This window comes from Lipophrys pholis, assembly GCF_963383615.2.
Source record: "Lipophrys pholis genome assembly, chromosome: 13".
Taxonomy (NCBI): domain Eukaryota; kingdom Metazoa; phylum Chordata; class Actinopteri; order Blenniiformes; family Blenniidae; genus Lipophrys; species Lipophrys pholis.
In genome coordinates, this window is record NC_137632.1 from 28,675,484 (window position 1) to 28,692,577 (window position 17,094).

General features: G+C 46.5%; 1 protein-coding gene across 1 annotated transcript in view; it reads left to right on the forward strand.

The window, feature by feature from the left end:
• Positions 1 to 17,094, forward strand: part of htr2aa (5-hydroxytryptamine (serotonin) receptor 2A-a) — a gene marked incomplete at its 3' end in the record, with an annotated part of 45,117 nt that overhangs the window by 19,640 nt on the left and 8,383 nt on the right. Inside the window, exon 2 of the mRNA XM_080478917.1 lies at positions 9,381 to 9,581. Coding sequence (XP_080335043.1) covers positions 9,381 to 9,581 — 201 coding nt within the window. The remainder of the gene's footprint in view (positions 1 to 9,380; positions 9,582 to 17,094) is intronic.

Here is a 17,094-nt window from a genome sequence, read left to right on the forward strand (position 1 = left end):
TCTCTCCAGACAAACGTCTGAAGTAACAGACTCACGCTCCAGCAATGCTACATGCTACATGCTAAAGAGTAACAGGCTCACACTCCAGCAATGCTACATGCTAAAGAGTAACAGGCTCACACTCCAGCAATGCTACATGCTAAAGAGTAACAGGCTCACACTACAGCAATGCTACATGCTACATGCTAAAGAGTAACAGGCTCACACTCCAGCAATGCTACATGCTAAAGAGTTTCAGGTTCACACACCAGTGAGGCTACATGCTACATGCTAAACACGATAAAGTGACTGATCCTCTCATCACCAGCAGCTCGTCCCACAGTCTTCAGTCTTCAGTCTTCAGTCTCCAGTCTCCAGTCTTCAGTCTCCAGTCTTCAGTAGCAAAGCGCAGATCGGAGAGAGACGCTACGCTCGATGCTATGCTACTATAGACTGTGAGGCTGGTGGAGGAGGTTCGCAGCAATACATAGCCTTCACGCATCGTTTGTGTATGAAGTATGAAATAGGCTAAATGGCATTTAATAAGTATTCGTATCGATAGTTGGTATCGACAAAAAACAAAATTAGTACTTGTCCTTTAAAAAAGTATTATCGGTGTGTCCCGAGTAAAATCCAATTGTTTCTTTGGATCTTTTTCAAAAAGAATAAATGGACACAACTTTAATGAATACAAACAAATACAAAGCAGCAGTTATACATGAACTCATTACCCATATATTTGAGCTTTTTGATAAATCGAGTGGAAACAGGTTTTTATAAACGGATGTCAATGTGATAAAAGTATATTAGCTGACGTAAACCACTGTTTAATATTCAACCCCCCCCGAGTCAGTATTCAGTAGAGGAAACTCCTGCAATCACATCACTAAAGGCCTGATTACTGAGACCCTGCCTCCAGCATGCTAAACTCAACGTCAACACGGAGCGTTTTGCTCGTGTTCAACCAAGAAGAACACAGTGACTGACCTCACACGCAAATACAAAACGACTCAATCTGATAAGTCGGGAAAAAAAAAAGCTAAATCATCTAAATTGGAAAAGCGCTGAATCGGCTAAACTTCCTGTCTGTGTGTGTCCGGTGGTGGACTGCTCACCTGTGCAGGTGAAACCCGCTGGGATCGACTCCAGCCAGCTGCTAAATCACCATTAAAGATAGATGAGTGGGCTGACCGTGTTTATAGCAAGAAAATCTGATTTTTACTTATTTATCTTTTTTGCGATTCTGCTTTCAGTTCTGATTTCCTCGCTTGGTGACTTTAATCCCACGCCAATCAAACTGCGGGAAACGTGTCTGACTCACTCGTCTTTGTTTTGCCTCTGAAGATTTAACAGCTTTAAAAATGCAGGACTTGAGTTTCGGTGTGCAGGAAGGAGTCATCCATAAATCAACAGGAGACACGTGTCCTGCTCAGTAACCTGCCGGAGACGTGGGGATGTGGTTAGCTCGGCGCTGGACCGCGGAGGCGAAGACGTTCCTCGCCGGTCATTCCGCCGGGCGCCGACCTCCACCGGAGTGCCTCTCGTGTGATTGTGGCCGACGTTCCCCGGCGTTCGGCCGCTGCACCCACCGTGATTTAACCTCCCCGAGAGACGAGTGGAGGGATCGAACCGCCTCTCGCCTGCGGCCGTCAGATAATCGATGCTCCGCGCTGGTTTCTCCTGATGTTCCACAGCTGGAGACACATCAGACACTGGAGGAGGGCTTCAAAGGCCGACCCACTGCTCAACTTACCTCTCACACAATGGAATTCTAAAAAAATAAAACAAGTCATCCAATCAGTTCAGCTTTGGACAGCGATGCTGCTGTTCCAGTGGTTTCTGTGCCTCAGATTCTGACTGTGTGACCTTTGTTTTCTTTTGGCGCCACTAGTTTCTACTCGCTATTGACGCTAGTCTCACTACCAGTGGTTCCTCCTCCAGGTTCCCAGTGAGCTCAGGCCAGGAGACAATGCGACGTCGGCAGACGGCAGCCTCTGATTGGCCGGCGCGTCACCACACAGTCAGAGAGCGTCTCGTTCAGCCGCCATTTTTAAACCCGATCAGAACCAGAGAGACGCTCAGAACTCAACCAGTGGAGCAGCGAGGAGATGCAGATGACCAAAGGATTCAGGAGCTCCATGGAGCGACACACTACCAGCACCAGGAGGTCTCCCAGCCATGAGACCACCGGTGTTTAGGATTAACTGGTTTCCCTGTTAACTGGTGACCGTCTTCCTCCAGCGTCTCCTTTTCACAGCAGATGTTAAAAACCCGATCAGAACCCGGAGCTGTCCTGGAGAACGTCGTTTAACCACATTTCTATTAAAGTTTAAAGTATCGTAGTGTTTGTTTGTCTTATATTAACATCAGCTGCTGCTAATGGCTGCTGGCACAAGTCACCAGTTAACAGGGGCACCAGTGAAACCAAAACACCGGTCAGTGAAGCACCATCGTAACGATCCACATCCTGTAATATTATTAATAAATATATAAGATTATATACTATAGTACGGCCGCGGGTGTACTATATCATCATGGAAAACGATGAGGCTGAGTGGAGTAGAGGCGAAGTGAGTAGAGCTCAGTAGTACTCATGGAAAAGCACCACTTGTTTCTTTCACTGAATTCTACTAGCTAGATTTTTTTTTTTCCTAGGATGATTAAGCCATGACCCACCTCTGATTGGTTCGTACTCACTGTTCACTGTTCTGATTGGTTGAAGTGGACGTTTACTCACGTTGTCTTCACTTTGAGCTGCACCACTCGTTGCTGGTCTCCTCCTGCAGCCATGGCTCCTTCAGGCGGCGGCTCCTCTACCCCCCCCATCATTCTCTGCCAACAAGACTTCAGGGTGAAGCGACACTGCAGAGGCGTCAGGACAAAATCCAGCGGCAGAAGAGCGCCGCAGGGTTAAAGCCCACTTTTATTCAGAACTTTTGTCCAAAAACAAACAAACAAAAAAAAAACCATGAAAGGAAAATCTCATCAAAAAGATTCTTCTCTTCCTCATGAGCGGGTCTCAGCCTCGTGGCCTTCACTGCCAGCCACCTTCTCTTCCATCACATCACTTCCTGTTCCTTCCTGGAGGCTCCGCCTCCCAATTCTTATTGGCCAATCAGTACAGAGGACAGGTAAAACATTTGAAAGAGAATTGAACTCTTAACTGAAGCACCTCTGCTTCAGCTTCAGTGCAGCACTGGATTCCTAAAGAGCAAAATATTATTTGTTCAGGTAAATTAAAGAAATCACCATCAAATCTTCAAGTCGAGTCACTTTTATTTATAGAACACTTTAAAAGAACTGCGGCTGAAGCAAAAGTGCTTTAAATGAATAAACTACCTGATATTAATAATAAAAACAGGAAGCAATGAAACAATAAAATACAGCAAAACAAACAATACAATCAGGCACAGAGTCTCAGACATGGTTAAAAGCCAGAGAATAAAAGTGGATCTTCAGATTGGTTTTAAAATGCTGACTGGACTATTCAACATACTGAGAGGAAGCTGGTGATTCCAAACAACTGCACAGTGTGAGGGCTGACGAGCCAATCAGAGGCAGCGTAGGGCTGACGAGCCAATTCTCTCCAGTGTTGCCACAATGGAGCTCAAACCAAACCGATGCTTTGGGGCTACAATGGCAAAATGCGTCACAAAAGAAATTGTGGGATGTAGAAAAAAACTTAGGAGGGTTTCTCTTCAAAGGCCACAAGAGCGAGGCTCCGTTCATCAGTTCATCAGTTCATTAGTTCATTAGTTCATCAGTTCATTAGTCGAGGTACAGAAAGGTTCCTGTTCTAATCGGCTTTAACCGGCACTGAGCGGGAGGAAGTCCGGTGACGCAGACGGAGTGCGATGCAGCGCCGGCCGGCTGTAATTGGTGTCAGGATACCGAGAGAAGAATCCCAGCGTCTCCTGTGGATCGACTGGTCGGAGGAACCAGCCGCTCTGTGCTGCCGGAGGCTCTGTGAGGAGCGAGGCAGAGGCGACTTGAGCCAGGAAGCAGTCACATCCCAGCAGGCCTGCGGGCAGTTTTACTATCCTGCCCTCTTGTTTTTTGGGAAGTGAGGGGGTGTCTTCTACATCGGGGGAAATCTTCAGCGAGGGATTATTCACTGCAGCTCCAGGTCACTGACATCAGAGACTGTGGAGCCGATAATAATGTGATATTTCATCATTCCCCCGGGGGGTGGGGGTGGAGGGTGGAGGGTGGAGGGTGGAGGGTGGAGGGTGAGAACAGAAGATCAGCCTCAAAGCGTCCTCCGTGCTTCAGTTGGTTGGTTTTTTGTCTTTTGGGTGAAAAGTTTGAAAACAAAACTCAACTGCAGCTAAAATAAGTTTAATCCTGGAGCGTGTTCTTATTTCTTTCACCACTAAACTGTGGAAATCTCTTAAAGTTCTCCTCCTCCTCCTCTTCACCTCCTCCTCCTCCTCTTCACCTCCTCCTCCTGTTCCTCCTGTTCTCCTCCTCCTCTTCACCTCCTCCTCCTGTTCCTCCTGTTCTCCTCCTCCTCCTCTTCACCTCCTCCTCCTGTTCCTCCTGTTCTCCTCCTCCTCTTCACCTCCTCCTCCTGTTCCTCCTGTTCCACTCCTCCTCCTCCTCCTCCTCCTCTTCTCCTCCTCCTCCTCCTCCTCTTCACCTCCTCCTCCTCCTCTTCTCCTCCTCCTCCTGTTCTCCTCCTCCTCCTGTTCTCCTCCTCCTCCTCCTCTTCTCCTCCTCCTCCTGTTCTCCTCCTCCTCCTCCTCCTGTTCTCCTCCTCCTCCTGTTCTCCTCCTCCTCCTCCTCTTCTCCTCCTCCTCCTGTTCTCCTCCTCCTCCTCTTCACCTCCTCCTCCTCCTCCTCCTGTTCTCCTGTTCCTCCTGTTCTCCTCCTCCTCCTCCTCCTCCTGTTCTCCTCCTCCTCCTGGTCTGGTCGGTCCAGAAACCTTCAGTATTCTAAGTTTCTAGCTCCTCCTTGATTTTCCTCATTTGAATATTGGATCATAGGAGCTGCATTCAGAATCTGCTGTGTCTATGTGAGCTGGACTGGCTCCGCCCACACATGCCCATCTTGTGAAGAGGAGGAAGTACTTCCTCTCGTGCTTCCCATGTGCCAGAGCAGAGCTGCCTAATTGTGGGAGGAGTCAAAGGGAGGGCCTACCTTGATTGGGATTATTTTTAGACAGGATAGATCATTTGTTTCAAAAGTTGTTTTTTACTCCCTGATTTGACAGTCGGTCAGCTGGTAGAGCATCAGACTCTCAATCTCAAGGTAGAGGGTGTCTCATGTCCCACGCCGGGCGCCACTTTCCTGTGGGCTCTCCACCTTCCTGTGGGCTCTCCACCTTCCTGTGGGCTCTCCACCTTCCTGTGGGCTCTCCACCTTCCTGTGGGCTCTCCACCTGCAGGAAGGTTCTTAATGGGTCAATGTGATCTGGGTGACGGTGCTCAGACTGACACCCCCACCACCCGGGAAGGGATAAGAGGGAGAAGGTGGATGGATCTGACAATATAACATTAAATCTAAATTTTTAAATCTGGTTTCAAGATTTCTTATCGGGTAAAATGTATTTTCTCTTGTTCTAAGTAATTTTTTTCCTTTTAGTGTTTCTAACGAATCTTTCTGGCAGTGAGGAGCAGACGGCCCCAAGTCTCTCCTCTCAGACAACGTCCACAAGTCTGGCCCAAAAATGTTGGTTTTTTGTGAACATGAACTGTTAAAGGTGTTAAATAAACATGTTAAGTGCATATATATCATATATATATATAAAATATATATATACCTTTCTCTCTTTAGTTGGTTTGCTCATGCAAAAATCTGCATGCAACCTTTTCATTAATCTGATTAATAATTTGATTTAGACTTAAACTGCGCCATTTTGACATTTGACTTCAGAAAACCCCCCACAGGGGCCCAGACCCAGACCCAGACCCAGACCCAGACCCAGACCCGGATCTAGACTTGGTCTCGGACTCATAATCAGACCCAGACCCGGACCGCGGTTCGCTGGTTCATGACCACTACTGTCAGAAAATCCGCAGCTGTTAGTGTCTATCTAACTGAACGCAGACTGAAGAGCTCTCCGGCTGGTGAGAAGTTGAGGATGTTGAGCAGGAAGAAAGAACTCCCTGCTGAGATCAAAAGCCTGAACGTAACGGGCCCGACGGAGACGGACTCAAAGATCGACAGAGCTAAAATGAGAAAAAGGAGTTAGCGTGAGACCGTGGAGATAAAAATATCATGAGTGCAGGATCACCCTCAGATATGAAAATAAAAAACTCAACACGGAAAGAGAGGAAGCGACGGTGATGATGATGATGATGGTGATGATGATGATGGTGAGAACACATGAATGAGTCATCTCCTTCCTGATAATAAAAACTAAGATCCGCTCGTCCTTCACCTGCGGCATGAACGAGCGGTGACGTCCGATCAGAAGATTAGTGCAGAGAACAAAGACAGTCCAGGTAATCAGAACTGTTGGAGCCCGAGAAGGAACAACGACCCAAACTATTACACAATATAACGTCATTAAACCCAAAACGGAATAACTGGTCACCAATGTAAAAAGATTTAACAAGAATCTGAGTGTGATCTCCATATGTTTAATGTTCTACATTATCATATACTGATGATCAGAGGAATAGATTACAGATTCTAGATAACAGAATACTATAAATGACTTGGGCAACAGCAATCCTACATAAATACCATAAACTGTACGAAGATATTATTATGAACAAATAGTCTAAATGTTTAGAACTCATTCTGTCAATGTTATTAAAACGGTTCAAGTTCAAACCATAAATCATTGATTCATTTTATGATGTAATCACATTATTACAGTATTTTGCCTGTCTCATAATGAAATATTAATAATATTAAAAGTTTTGGGCTCAGCGTCTTCTTACATCATTGACCAGTAAATTTAGGTTTTATCAGATTTTGGTCAAAACATTTTGGGTCCCCGGCCGGCTCATCATCTCTCAGCCTCTAGGTAGAGGGTTCATGTCCCCCGTCCAGCTCAGCTGGTAGAGCATCAGACTCTCAGTCTCAAGGTAGAGGGTTCATGTCCCACGCCGGGCGCCACCTTCCTGTGGGCTCTCCACCTTCCCGTGGGCTCTCCACCTTCCCGTGGGCTCTCCACCTTCCCGTGGGCTCTCCACCTTCCTGTGGGCTCTCCACCTTCCTGTGGGCTCTCCACCTTCCTGTGGGCTCTCCACCTGCAGGAAGGTTCTTAATGGGTCAATGTGACCTGGGTGACGGTGCTCAGACTGACACCCCCACAGAGCCACGCCGCCCCTTAACAATTATTACCACTTTGGGTCGTCGTTACATTCGTGGCTTTGCAGTGGAAGGTGGGGGTGTTTCCCTCGCTCTGGCTGCTGACGTTAGAGTTGCACAGGTCAAATCCAGAACGAAATACTATCTGTCACCTGAAACTGCCTGTAGCTGTAAAGAAACTCCCCTTGATGCATACTCCATAAAAAGCACGTCTGTCTCGCTCCGTGTTCAACGCAGGGCTGGATAATGTGATTTCCATTCAAATTGAAATGATTTCCAGACCAATTTACAATGTGAATTATTGAGATGGCTGCCGCAGAAACACTGTGTGTGTGTGTGTGTGTGTGTGTGTGTGTGTGTGTGTGTGTGTGTGTGTGTGTGTGTGTGTGTGTGTGTGTGTGTGTGTGTGTGTGTGTGTGTGTGTGTGTGTGTGTGTGTGTGTGTGTGTGTGTGAACCTGAAGCGGTGCTGGATGTATCTGGAGCGTGCCGTCACCCTGAAAGCTTCAGGCCTTCTTCCTTCCAGGTGACTCACTCCATTTTTGACAGCGCGGCCACAGTGTGACTAACTTGTCAGAGCCGAACACACAACCGGTCCTTCAATCTGTTCCAGCGATGCGTTTTATTTCACACACATAACTCAGGTTAGAACTAATTACTTTTTTCATTCGTATCATAAGACATGGTGGATTTACTGCAGATCTTACCTTGATAACCAAAGTAACAAAAGGCTGTTTACAATGGAACTGAAGGCAGGAGGCAGTAGTTCACAATCTTATAAACATATTTCTATATATTCTGCACAATCCTTTGCTTTTCCAAGTTTATCACACGTCTTTCCAGTCGTCCGTCCATCTTCTATCCGGTGATTCCGGTTCGCGATCATAGAATATGTTGGTAGTCAGTTATCAGTGGATCGCAAGAAAGAAACTAGAGCTACACTCGGTAGAGCGCAGGCAATCACCAACGCCACATTAGTTAGCCGATATGAGCCGTTAGCTCATATCGATGCTAACTAGGTAGCTACATCACTGTGAAACACTGAGCAGGGAGCGTCTCCACGGCAACGGACGCTGATCTCCTTTGATCTCCTCTATGAGGAGCCTCTCTCATCTGCTCTATATGAAACAGTTTTTTTTTCTGTTTTGGGGTTTTATTCAGAAACTGCTTGTCGCTAACGTCACAAAATCAAATGGTTTGGTCCTTTATGATGACAAATCATCCCTGAACCGTTCAGGCAATTCAGGCTCATAGTTTTTGAGAAAAGTTGGTAAAATACATACATACATACACACACACACACACACACACACACACACACACACACACACACACACACACACACACACACACACACACACACACACACACACACACACACACACACACACACACACACACACACACACACACACACACACATACATACATACATACATACATACATACATACAACCTTCCTTTGGAAACATCAAAAACTGTGAAAATGATGTAGTTAAGATGCTGGGCCACGTGTTGGTGGTTTGTTTTAGTACTGAAAGCACACACACACACACACACACACACACACACACACACACACACACACACACACACACACACACACACACACACACACACACACACACACACACACACACACACACACACACACACACACACACACAGCAGAGAACAATGAGCTCTAAACATGACAGACCACCAAGTTGGATTGTTATTACAGTGACTGTCAAAGTAAAACCACCGAGTTCCAGCAGAATATGGACTGGGGGTCATGACACCACGGAGGAAACTGTGTTCTGATTGGCTCTACTGAGCATGTGCAGAACTACTGGTGACTACAGCCAGAATGCACATGCACAGTATCAGCACTAGAGAAAAGTTGTGTTTTCCTTCACTGACACAGAGTTGGAACGTTTTCAAAATGCCGTCTTGTCCCTGAATTACACTGAAATGGAATTGAAGCATTTTCAAAAAGTTGGGTTTTGACCCATTTCCATTCCACCAAAGCAGAACATGGATGACCACAGAGTAAACGTAGGTTTTGTTGATAGCAGCTAATAGAAGGCAGGTCGTCCAATCAGAAACGTTCTCGGGCGCGTCCGGTGGTTTAAGAAGAGTGGTCTGTCTCTGTCTGCAGATTACGGGTGGCCTCTGCCCCCTGAACTCTGCCCCATCTGGATCTACCTGGACGTGCTGTTCTCCACGGCGTCCATCATGCACCTCTGTGCCATCTCTCTGGATCGGTACATCGCCATACGCAACCCCATCCACCACAGCCGCTTCAACTCCCACACCAAGGCCCGCATCAAGATCCTGGCGGTGTGGACCATCTCAGCAGGTAAACACACACACACACACACACACACACACCATGTTTTATTCTCTCAATATGTTGTAGCTGATAAGTGCTTTCATACAGTTACATTACAAATCTTGTCAAACCTCCAGTCAAACTTCTATCAGTCTTTTTAAACTTCCATGTGTTGATGTGTCTCGACCACCTCTGAGCCGAGGAAACCGAAAAACTGTATTTGTTTGGGGGGAAAAAAACAAAACCATATTGAAATGCCTCTAATTGGATTAACTCTTGTCTTTTCGTACGACTTAATGAGCAGTGGTCCAAAGGTTTTCTGCCTCTTTGCCACGGTGGGGATTAAAAACCATGGACACGTTATTGTTTTTGCTTGTTTTCTCTTCAAACGACGCTGGCGTGCACAATTCCATAGAAATGTTTCCCGGGCTGCTCCACATGCTTTTCTGCCTCGACTGTGAGAATCTGCAGGGAGTTTCCCCGCGGGATGTTTCTCTGTGAGGAAACCACGATAAACAAGGAGTTGTTTTTTAAAAACACATTTGAGGAAGAGTGTTATGAGGACGATGAGCAGCTGGATGAATGAGGAGTGTTGACAAAGGTTACAGTCTGAGTCATGAATCACTATTGTTGGAGGTGAGAAGCACAACAGACCAAGAGTAAATATTTACCCCAAAGTGTGAACAAAACAACGAGAACAGGAAGTAAAAGAAAAGAAAAGCAGAGACACGGAACCAAACCGTGTTAATCCAAACTCCCTGAGGTCGGCTGTACTGAACTACACAAAGAAAACTACACGTATCGCAAACAAAAACACAAAGATAAAAAGAGGTCAAAGGTCTCGTTTACACGTTTCAAGTAAAAACATTTTCATTGGGTTTTTTTCATTTTATTTCCAGAGTGCAGTATATGTAAATACTTGGTGGGACAAGACTTCATTTCAGGTCGAGTGACGCCACTAAATGCCAGAATAAATTGGCTGCACAACTTCTTTCTTCCAGTTTCTCCATACTCCGTACTCCAGCGAATAATCCACCGAATTCATTCTGAACTGTTTGTTGCTTTAGCTGCTCACAAGCTGCTGGTATTCATGACGACTGGCTCCGGTTCTGTGAAGCCCCGCCTCAATCAGCGCCAGCCAATCAGCTCTGAGTTTCTAAATGACGTTGTTAGTAGGGGGGCATGAACATGAATGGAACATTGAATGAAGATGATGAACGGTTCTTCTGAACAAGGTTCCTCTTGCCTCCTCCAGGCTGCCAGAGACTTGGCAGCTCTTCTTCTCACATTTCTGAGCCACATTGGTCTTGAGAGAAGAAGCAGCTGAGACCCTCAGAATGTCTAGAACCGGGGTCGGCAACCCGCGGCTCTTTGGTTCCTCTGCAGTACATCCCTGAGCGCGGTGGGCCGGACGGTACGAAAAAAAATTTGAATGTTAATGAATTCACCTACTTAGTGTAACCCTGGACCCAACCTTGACTTTCAGAAATCATGTAAAAAATATTCAGAAACACTTTAAAATGTCGCTTGTCCAACTTTTCATACCTACGGGGGTCTCTTACCACTGAGGCGTCCCACATGTACCTAAACTCTATGATCTAGTCACGTTTTATGTTTTGTATATCCAGTTGGTCACAGGGCTGTAAAACGGCTCTGGGGCCTCTTGAATCATTATAGAAATATGGACTCTAGATCCATGACAAAAAATCCAGGCGCTATCACCATTGTCAAATACTAACTAATTATGGAATTCTGAATTTTAAAAACCTAATATTTCACACTAATCTCTGCCTACTTTTTAAAATTATTTATGGCATCACTGCACCTCCTATGAGAAAACTCATAACTTTATGCACTGATAAAATGGCTCAAGCTACTCGATCTACTTCTAGAGGAGAATGCAGTATCCCAAAATGTAAAACTGCTTTTGCTAAATCTGCCTTCTCTGTAATGGCAATGGGTCAGTGGAATACTCTGCCAGCAGAGAATATTACATGTACTACGTTCAAAGCATTTACACATTGAACTAAAAAATGGCTTCTAGAAAATCAAACTTGCAACTGTCCCTGTCCAAATAAAAACTATACCATACCATACCATACCATACCATACCATACCATACCATACCATAGCCAGAATAGTGTTGTTCTCATTGTTGAGGGTCTCCTTAGTGTTTCTCAGCCAGCAGCCTTTCTCTCTCCTCCACCACCTGCTGGAGTCTCTCCTACAGACCTCTGGGCTTCTCCATCCTGTCCTAAGGTACAAGCCCTGCCTCGGACAGGTCTGTTACAGACAGTGGCAATTTGATATTTACAAGTGGACCTCTGAAATCTTCTTGGCCTCTTCCACCGTCTCCCTGGCCTTCTTCTCTCTGTTGCCATTGTTCAGTGCGATTTGAAGAGCCGCCTCCAGAAGCCTCTCTTCTTCTTCATCTTGGCCTGGATTATCTCCTCTAACATCTTGTTGGCCTCCTTGAGCCAGATCTTCTCAGAGTGGATGGTGTTCTTCTCATCCAGCAGGGTGTTGTAGTTAGCATGGAGGATCTTCTTCTCAGTTAGTAGCGTCTTGTTCTCATTATGGAGGATCTCCTTCTCAGCCAGAAGGGTACTGTTCTCAGTTTGGAGGTTCTCCTTTTCAGCCAGAAGGGTCTCCTTTTCATCCAGCAGGATCTCCTTCTCAGCCAGGAGGTTCTCCTTTTCATCCAGCAGGGACTCCTTCTCAGCCTGAAGGGTACTGTTCTCAGTTTGGAGGTTCTCCTTCTCAGCCAGAAGGGTACTGCTCTCAGTTTGGATGTTCTCCTTCTCAGCTTGAAGGGTACTGTTCTCAGTTTGGAGGTTCTCCTTCTCAGCCTGAAGGGTATCTTTCTCATTGTTGAGCATCTCCTTGTCAGCCAGCAGCCTGTCTCTCTCCTCCACCACCTGCTGGAGTCTCTCCTACAGACCTCTGGGCTTCTCCATCCTGTCCTAAGGTACAAGCCCTGCCTCGGACAGGTCTGTTACAGACAGTGGCAATTTGATATTTACAAGTGGACCTCTGAAATCTTCTTGGCCTCTTCCACCGTCTCCCTGGCTTTCTTCTCTCTGTTGCCATTGTTCAGTGCGATTTGAAGAGCCGCCTCCAGAAGCCTCTCTTCTTCTTCATCTTGGCCTGGATTATCTCCTCTAACATCTTGTTGGCCTCCTTGAGCCAGATGTTCTCAGAGTGGATGGTGTTCTTCTCATCCAGCAGGGTGTTGTAGTTAGCATGGAGGATCTTCTTCTCAGTTAGTAGCGTCTTGTTCTCATTATGGAGGTTCTCCTTCTCAGCCAGAAGGGTACTGTTCTCAGGTTGGAGGATCTCCTTCTCAGCCAGGAGGGTCTCCTTTTCATCCAGCAGGGTCTCCTTCTCAGCCAGAAGGGTACTGTTCTCAGGTTGGAGGATCTCCTTTTCAGCCAGGAGGGTCTCCTTTTCATCCAGCAGGGTCTCCTTCTCAGCCAGAAGGGTACTGTTCTCAGGTTGGAGGATCTCCTTTTCAGCCAGGAGGGTCTCCTTTTCATCCAACAGGGTCTCCTTCTCGGCCTGAAGGGTACTGTTCTCAGTTTGGAGGTTCTCCTTTTCATCCAGCAGGGTCTCCTTCTCAGCCTGAAGGGTACTGTTCTCAGTTTGGAGGTTCTCCTTCTCAGCCTGAAGGGTACTGTTCTCAGTTTGGAGGTTCTCCTTCTCAGCCTGAAGGATACTGTTCTCAGTTTGGAGGTTCTCCTTCTCAGCCAGAAGGGTACTGTTCTCAGTTTGGAGGTTCTCCTTCTCAGCCAGAAGGGTACTGCTCTCAGTTTGGAGGTTCTCCTTCTCAGCCAGAAGGGTACTGTTCTCAGTTTGGAGGTTCTCCTTCTCAGCTTGAAGGGTACTGTTCTCAGTTTGGAGGTTCTCCTTCTCAGCCTGAAGGGTATCTTTCTCATTGTTGAGCATCTCCTTGTCAGCCAGCAGCCTGTCTCTCTCCTCCACCACCTGCTGGAGTCTCTCCTCCAGACCTCTGGGCTTCTCCATCCTGTCCTCATCTTTCTGAATGTTCTGGCGTTTTCTGTCAGCCAACTCTACAAAGGCAACATGGAACTTTGCAGAGAGGATTTCAATTTCCTTCTGCAGTTTAGCAATGGCTTTTTCACTGCCAACGAGCAGCGCCTTCAACTCGATGACTTCTTGTTTGAAGTCTTTCTTTGTTGTTTGAGGTGACTGGCTGTCTGAGGAGGCCTCAGTCTTCTCCTGTGTCTTTTCCTCCAAGAGTCCAGCAGTCATCTTGAGATCCTTCAGTCTGGATTGTTTTATCCACAGCTGATCTTCAATTTTCTGTAATTCCTGGTAGTTCATAGGCTTTTTCGGGTTGAACATTTCCTGTTGTGCATTTTCAAGTTCATCGACTTGAGTTCTCAGCATCATAATGTCACGAGCAATTTTGGGCTTAGGGCAGTGTGTAAAATCTTCATCTCTGGTATTGCGACTTTGAGCCATTTCTCAAACCTTTCTTTTAAAGAAACTGTCAACCGGTGCCAGCAGGTGCTTCATACACAGACTTCTTTTGATGTCATCAAGCTTTCATCTTGGAATCAGAGCCATTAGATCAAAGTCACACCAAGTGATGTCATACCCAGTGTTTGTGTTGAGTTTATGTTTCAGAAACTGTCCAGAATATCAATATATTTTTCTTTGTTAAAAATACAGTGACTCAGGTCCTGTGTAGAGGTGGTGGACTGTGTACAGCTCTGGCATTCTTACCATCTATGCCTTGAAGAGAAAGTTTGTTGTAAAGAAAAATTTGTTTTAACAAATGAAAAATACTACTCAAATATGTGTCATTTGTGTATTTGAATATGTGTTGACGCTGGCAAAGGTGCAGACACATTTTGTTCACATGCCTAGTTCAAAGTCAAAGTCAAATGTATTATCAATGCTGCGTATGTAGAGGACATACAGAGTTTTGAAATGCCGTTTCTCTCTGGCCCATGGTGTAAACATAAAAACATAAATAAATAAAAGTAAATAAAAACAGGAATATAAAAACAGCAAACAGACAGAAAAATGGGTCCCTGACTTAATTTCCTATCTAAAAGTGGGTGATAGGGTTCAGTGTAGAAAGGTGGACGGTGGGTATTTGGGGGAGTCCAGGGTGTGTGTGAGTGTTTGTGTGTGTGTGTCAGGATCCAGCGTTCTTGTGTGAGAGAGGCAGTGGGGGCAGAGCAGGGAGGGAGATGAGTGTCCTGGTGGGTGGATGAAGCTGCCCCTCAGTCAGCTGGTCCTGGCTTGGAGATTCCGCAGTCTCCTCCCCGATGGCAGCAGGCTGAATAGGTTGTGGGATGGGGTGGGGTGGGTGGGTGGGATCACCTGCGATGCCGAGGGCCTTGCGGGTGAGGCGGGTGGAGTGGTTGTCATGAGGGGCGGGGAGAGAGGCACCAATGATCTTCTCAGCTGCTCTCACGATGCGCTGGAGGGTTTTGTGGCAGGATGCGGTGCAGGTGCCGTGCCACACTGTGATGCAGCTGAGACCTTCACGCCCTGAAGTGGAGCCATGACTGAGATTCATGTGATGAGGACCGTGACTGTGATGCAACGTGGGAAAATTGAGGCGGATCGGAGCCCGTTCAGGTTATTTACACTCGCTGTTTCAAGCAGGTGGTGCCATAGTTGATGGTTGTACGGCTGTGATGAGGACCGGGCTCTGATGCAACGTATCAAGTTTGAGGTCAATCGGATCCCGTTCGGTCTATTTACAGTCCACTTCCTGTTCCATGGCGAACTGTCAGGGTTGTGCAGGGTGGATCCAAACGCAGACTCAGCCAGTTCCATGAAAACCAGGTTTATTGAGACAAAGTCCAGGGAACACGAGGAAAAAGCAGGAACGACACGATGACAAGAGGCTTGATGACGAGCAGAGACAAGACATGTTGACGAGACGATGCGACAAGGACAACAGAGGGAGAGGAGTTTAAATACACGAGGAGGGGGTGAACACAAGTGGAACATTGGTTAATTGAAAACACGAGGTGAGAAACACAGAGACCTGACAGCGAACACGCCCAAAGCCACTCCCTCAAATGGCGTTACGCCTGAGAGTCATCATATGATTGTGACGAGGGCGAGACTGTAGAATGTTATGTTCTATTGTGATGAATTAAAAAAAAGTGCAGTTGCTTACAAATGTGCTCTAATTTTAAAAATGGGAAATCCTCTGGGAATTAGAGATCTAAATATAGATGAAGATTAAACGGTATAAATTGGCTTGAACACACTTTAGCACCGCTAGTTAGCACCGCGAGCTAATACGCTAGCCAGTTAGCATTGCTCGTAAGCGCTGACTAGATGCTAACAGGAGCGTGAACTAGCGAGGCTCGCTGTAGCAGCAGGAGGCCGGCACACAACATTTCCTCTAGAACGTTCTAGTTTTTATTTCTATTGAACTCGCCTGAATCAAAACAGGAGAAAAATAAATTCAGATGAAAATAATAAGTTGACGTTTGGACCAATCAACTCCCTTGTCGAATCCCATCAGGTTTGTTTGTGTCGTCTGGCCACTAAAGAGACATTCACTGGTATGGCCACCATCTTGTTTCACATTGATTAAAGTTTGTGTTCCTGCTGAGGTCCTCGGGTTTGTAGTTCCAGTTTCCTCTCTCGGTCCCTGCTGCTTCGCCTCTCTCAGGAAACCAAGTTTCTCCTCCTGGCCTGGTGAAATGACTCCGAGACGTTGCAGCTTGTTTTGGTGATGCAACAACAGAGTGTTTCCCAGTGGGCTGAGGACTCCTCCCCACATAAACTCCCTTCATTCATGCAAGCGGGGATATTTGTGATCGGCACTTAAAGAGAATCAGCAGAGACAATAATTAGTGGGATCAGTTTTAGATGGGACACAACCTGTATGTCCAATGTCTCATCGCCCAGCAGCTGAAAGAACAACTTGTGTACCACATCTTCTTTTGACGTCTAGTTTTAAACACCTGAAGGCAGGAAAATGATCAATTACACAAGTGAATCAAAAGAAGGCCTCCGACCCCATTAACACAACATTTGGAGTGAAAACGTATCGTTTTGGGTTTTCTTTTCAGGAAGTTTGACGTTTATCAACATACTGCGATCTGCCATACTGAGTCCACCATACTGGGTCCACCATACCGAGTCCACCATACTGAGTCCACCATACTGAGTCCACCATACCGAGTCCACCATACTGAGTCCACCATACTGGGTCCACCATACTGGGTCCACCATACTGAGTCCACCATACTGAGTCCACCATACTGAGTCCACCATACCGAGTCCACCATACTGAGTCCACCATACTGGGTCCACCATACTGAGTCCACCATACTGGGTCCACCATACTGGGTCCACCATACCGAGTCCAACATACTGAGTCCACCACACTGAGTCCACCATACTGAGTCCACCATACTGAGTCCACCACACTGAGTCCACCATACTGAGTCCAACATACTGAGTCCAGCATACTGCGATCTGCCATACTGCATCAGTCATACTGAGTCTGTCATACTTTACTGCGTCTGCCATACTG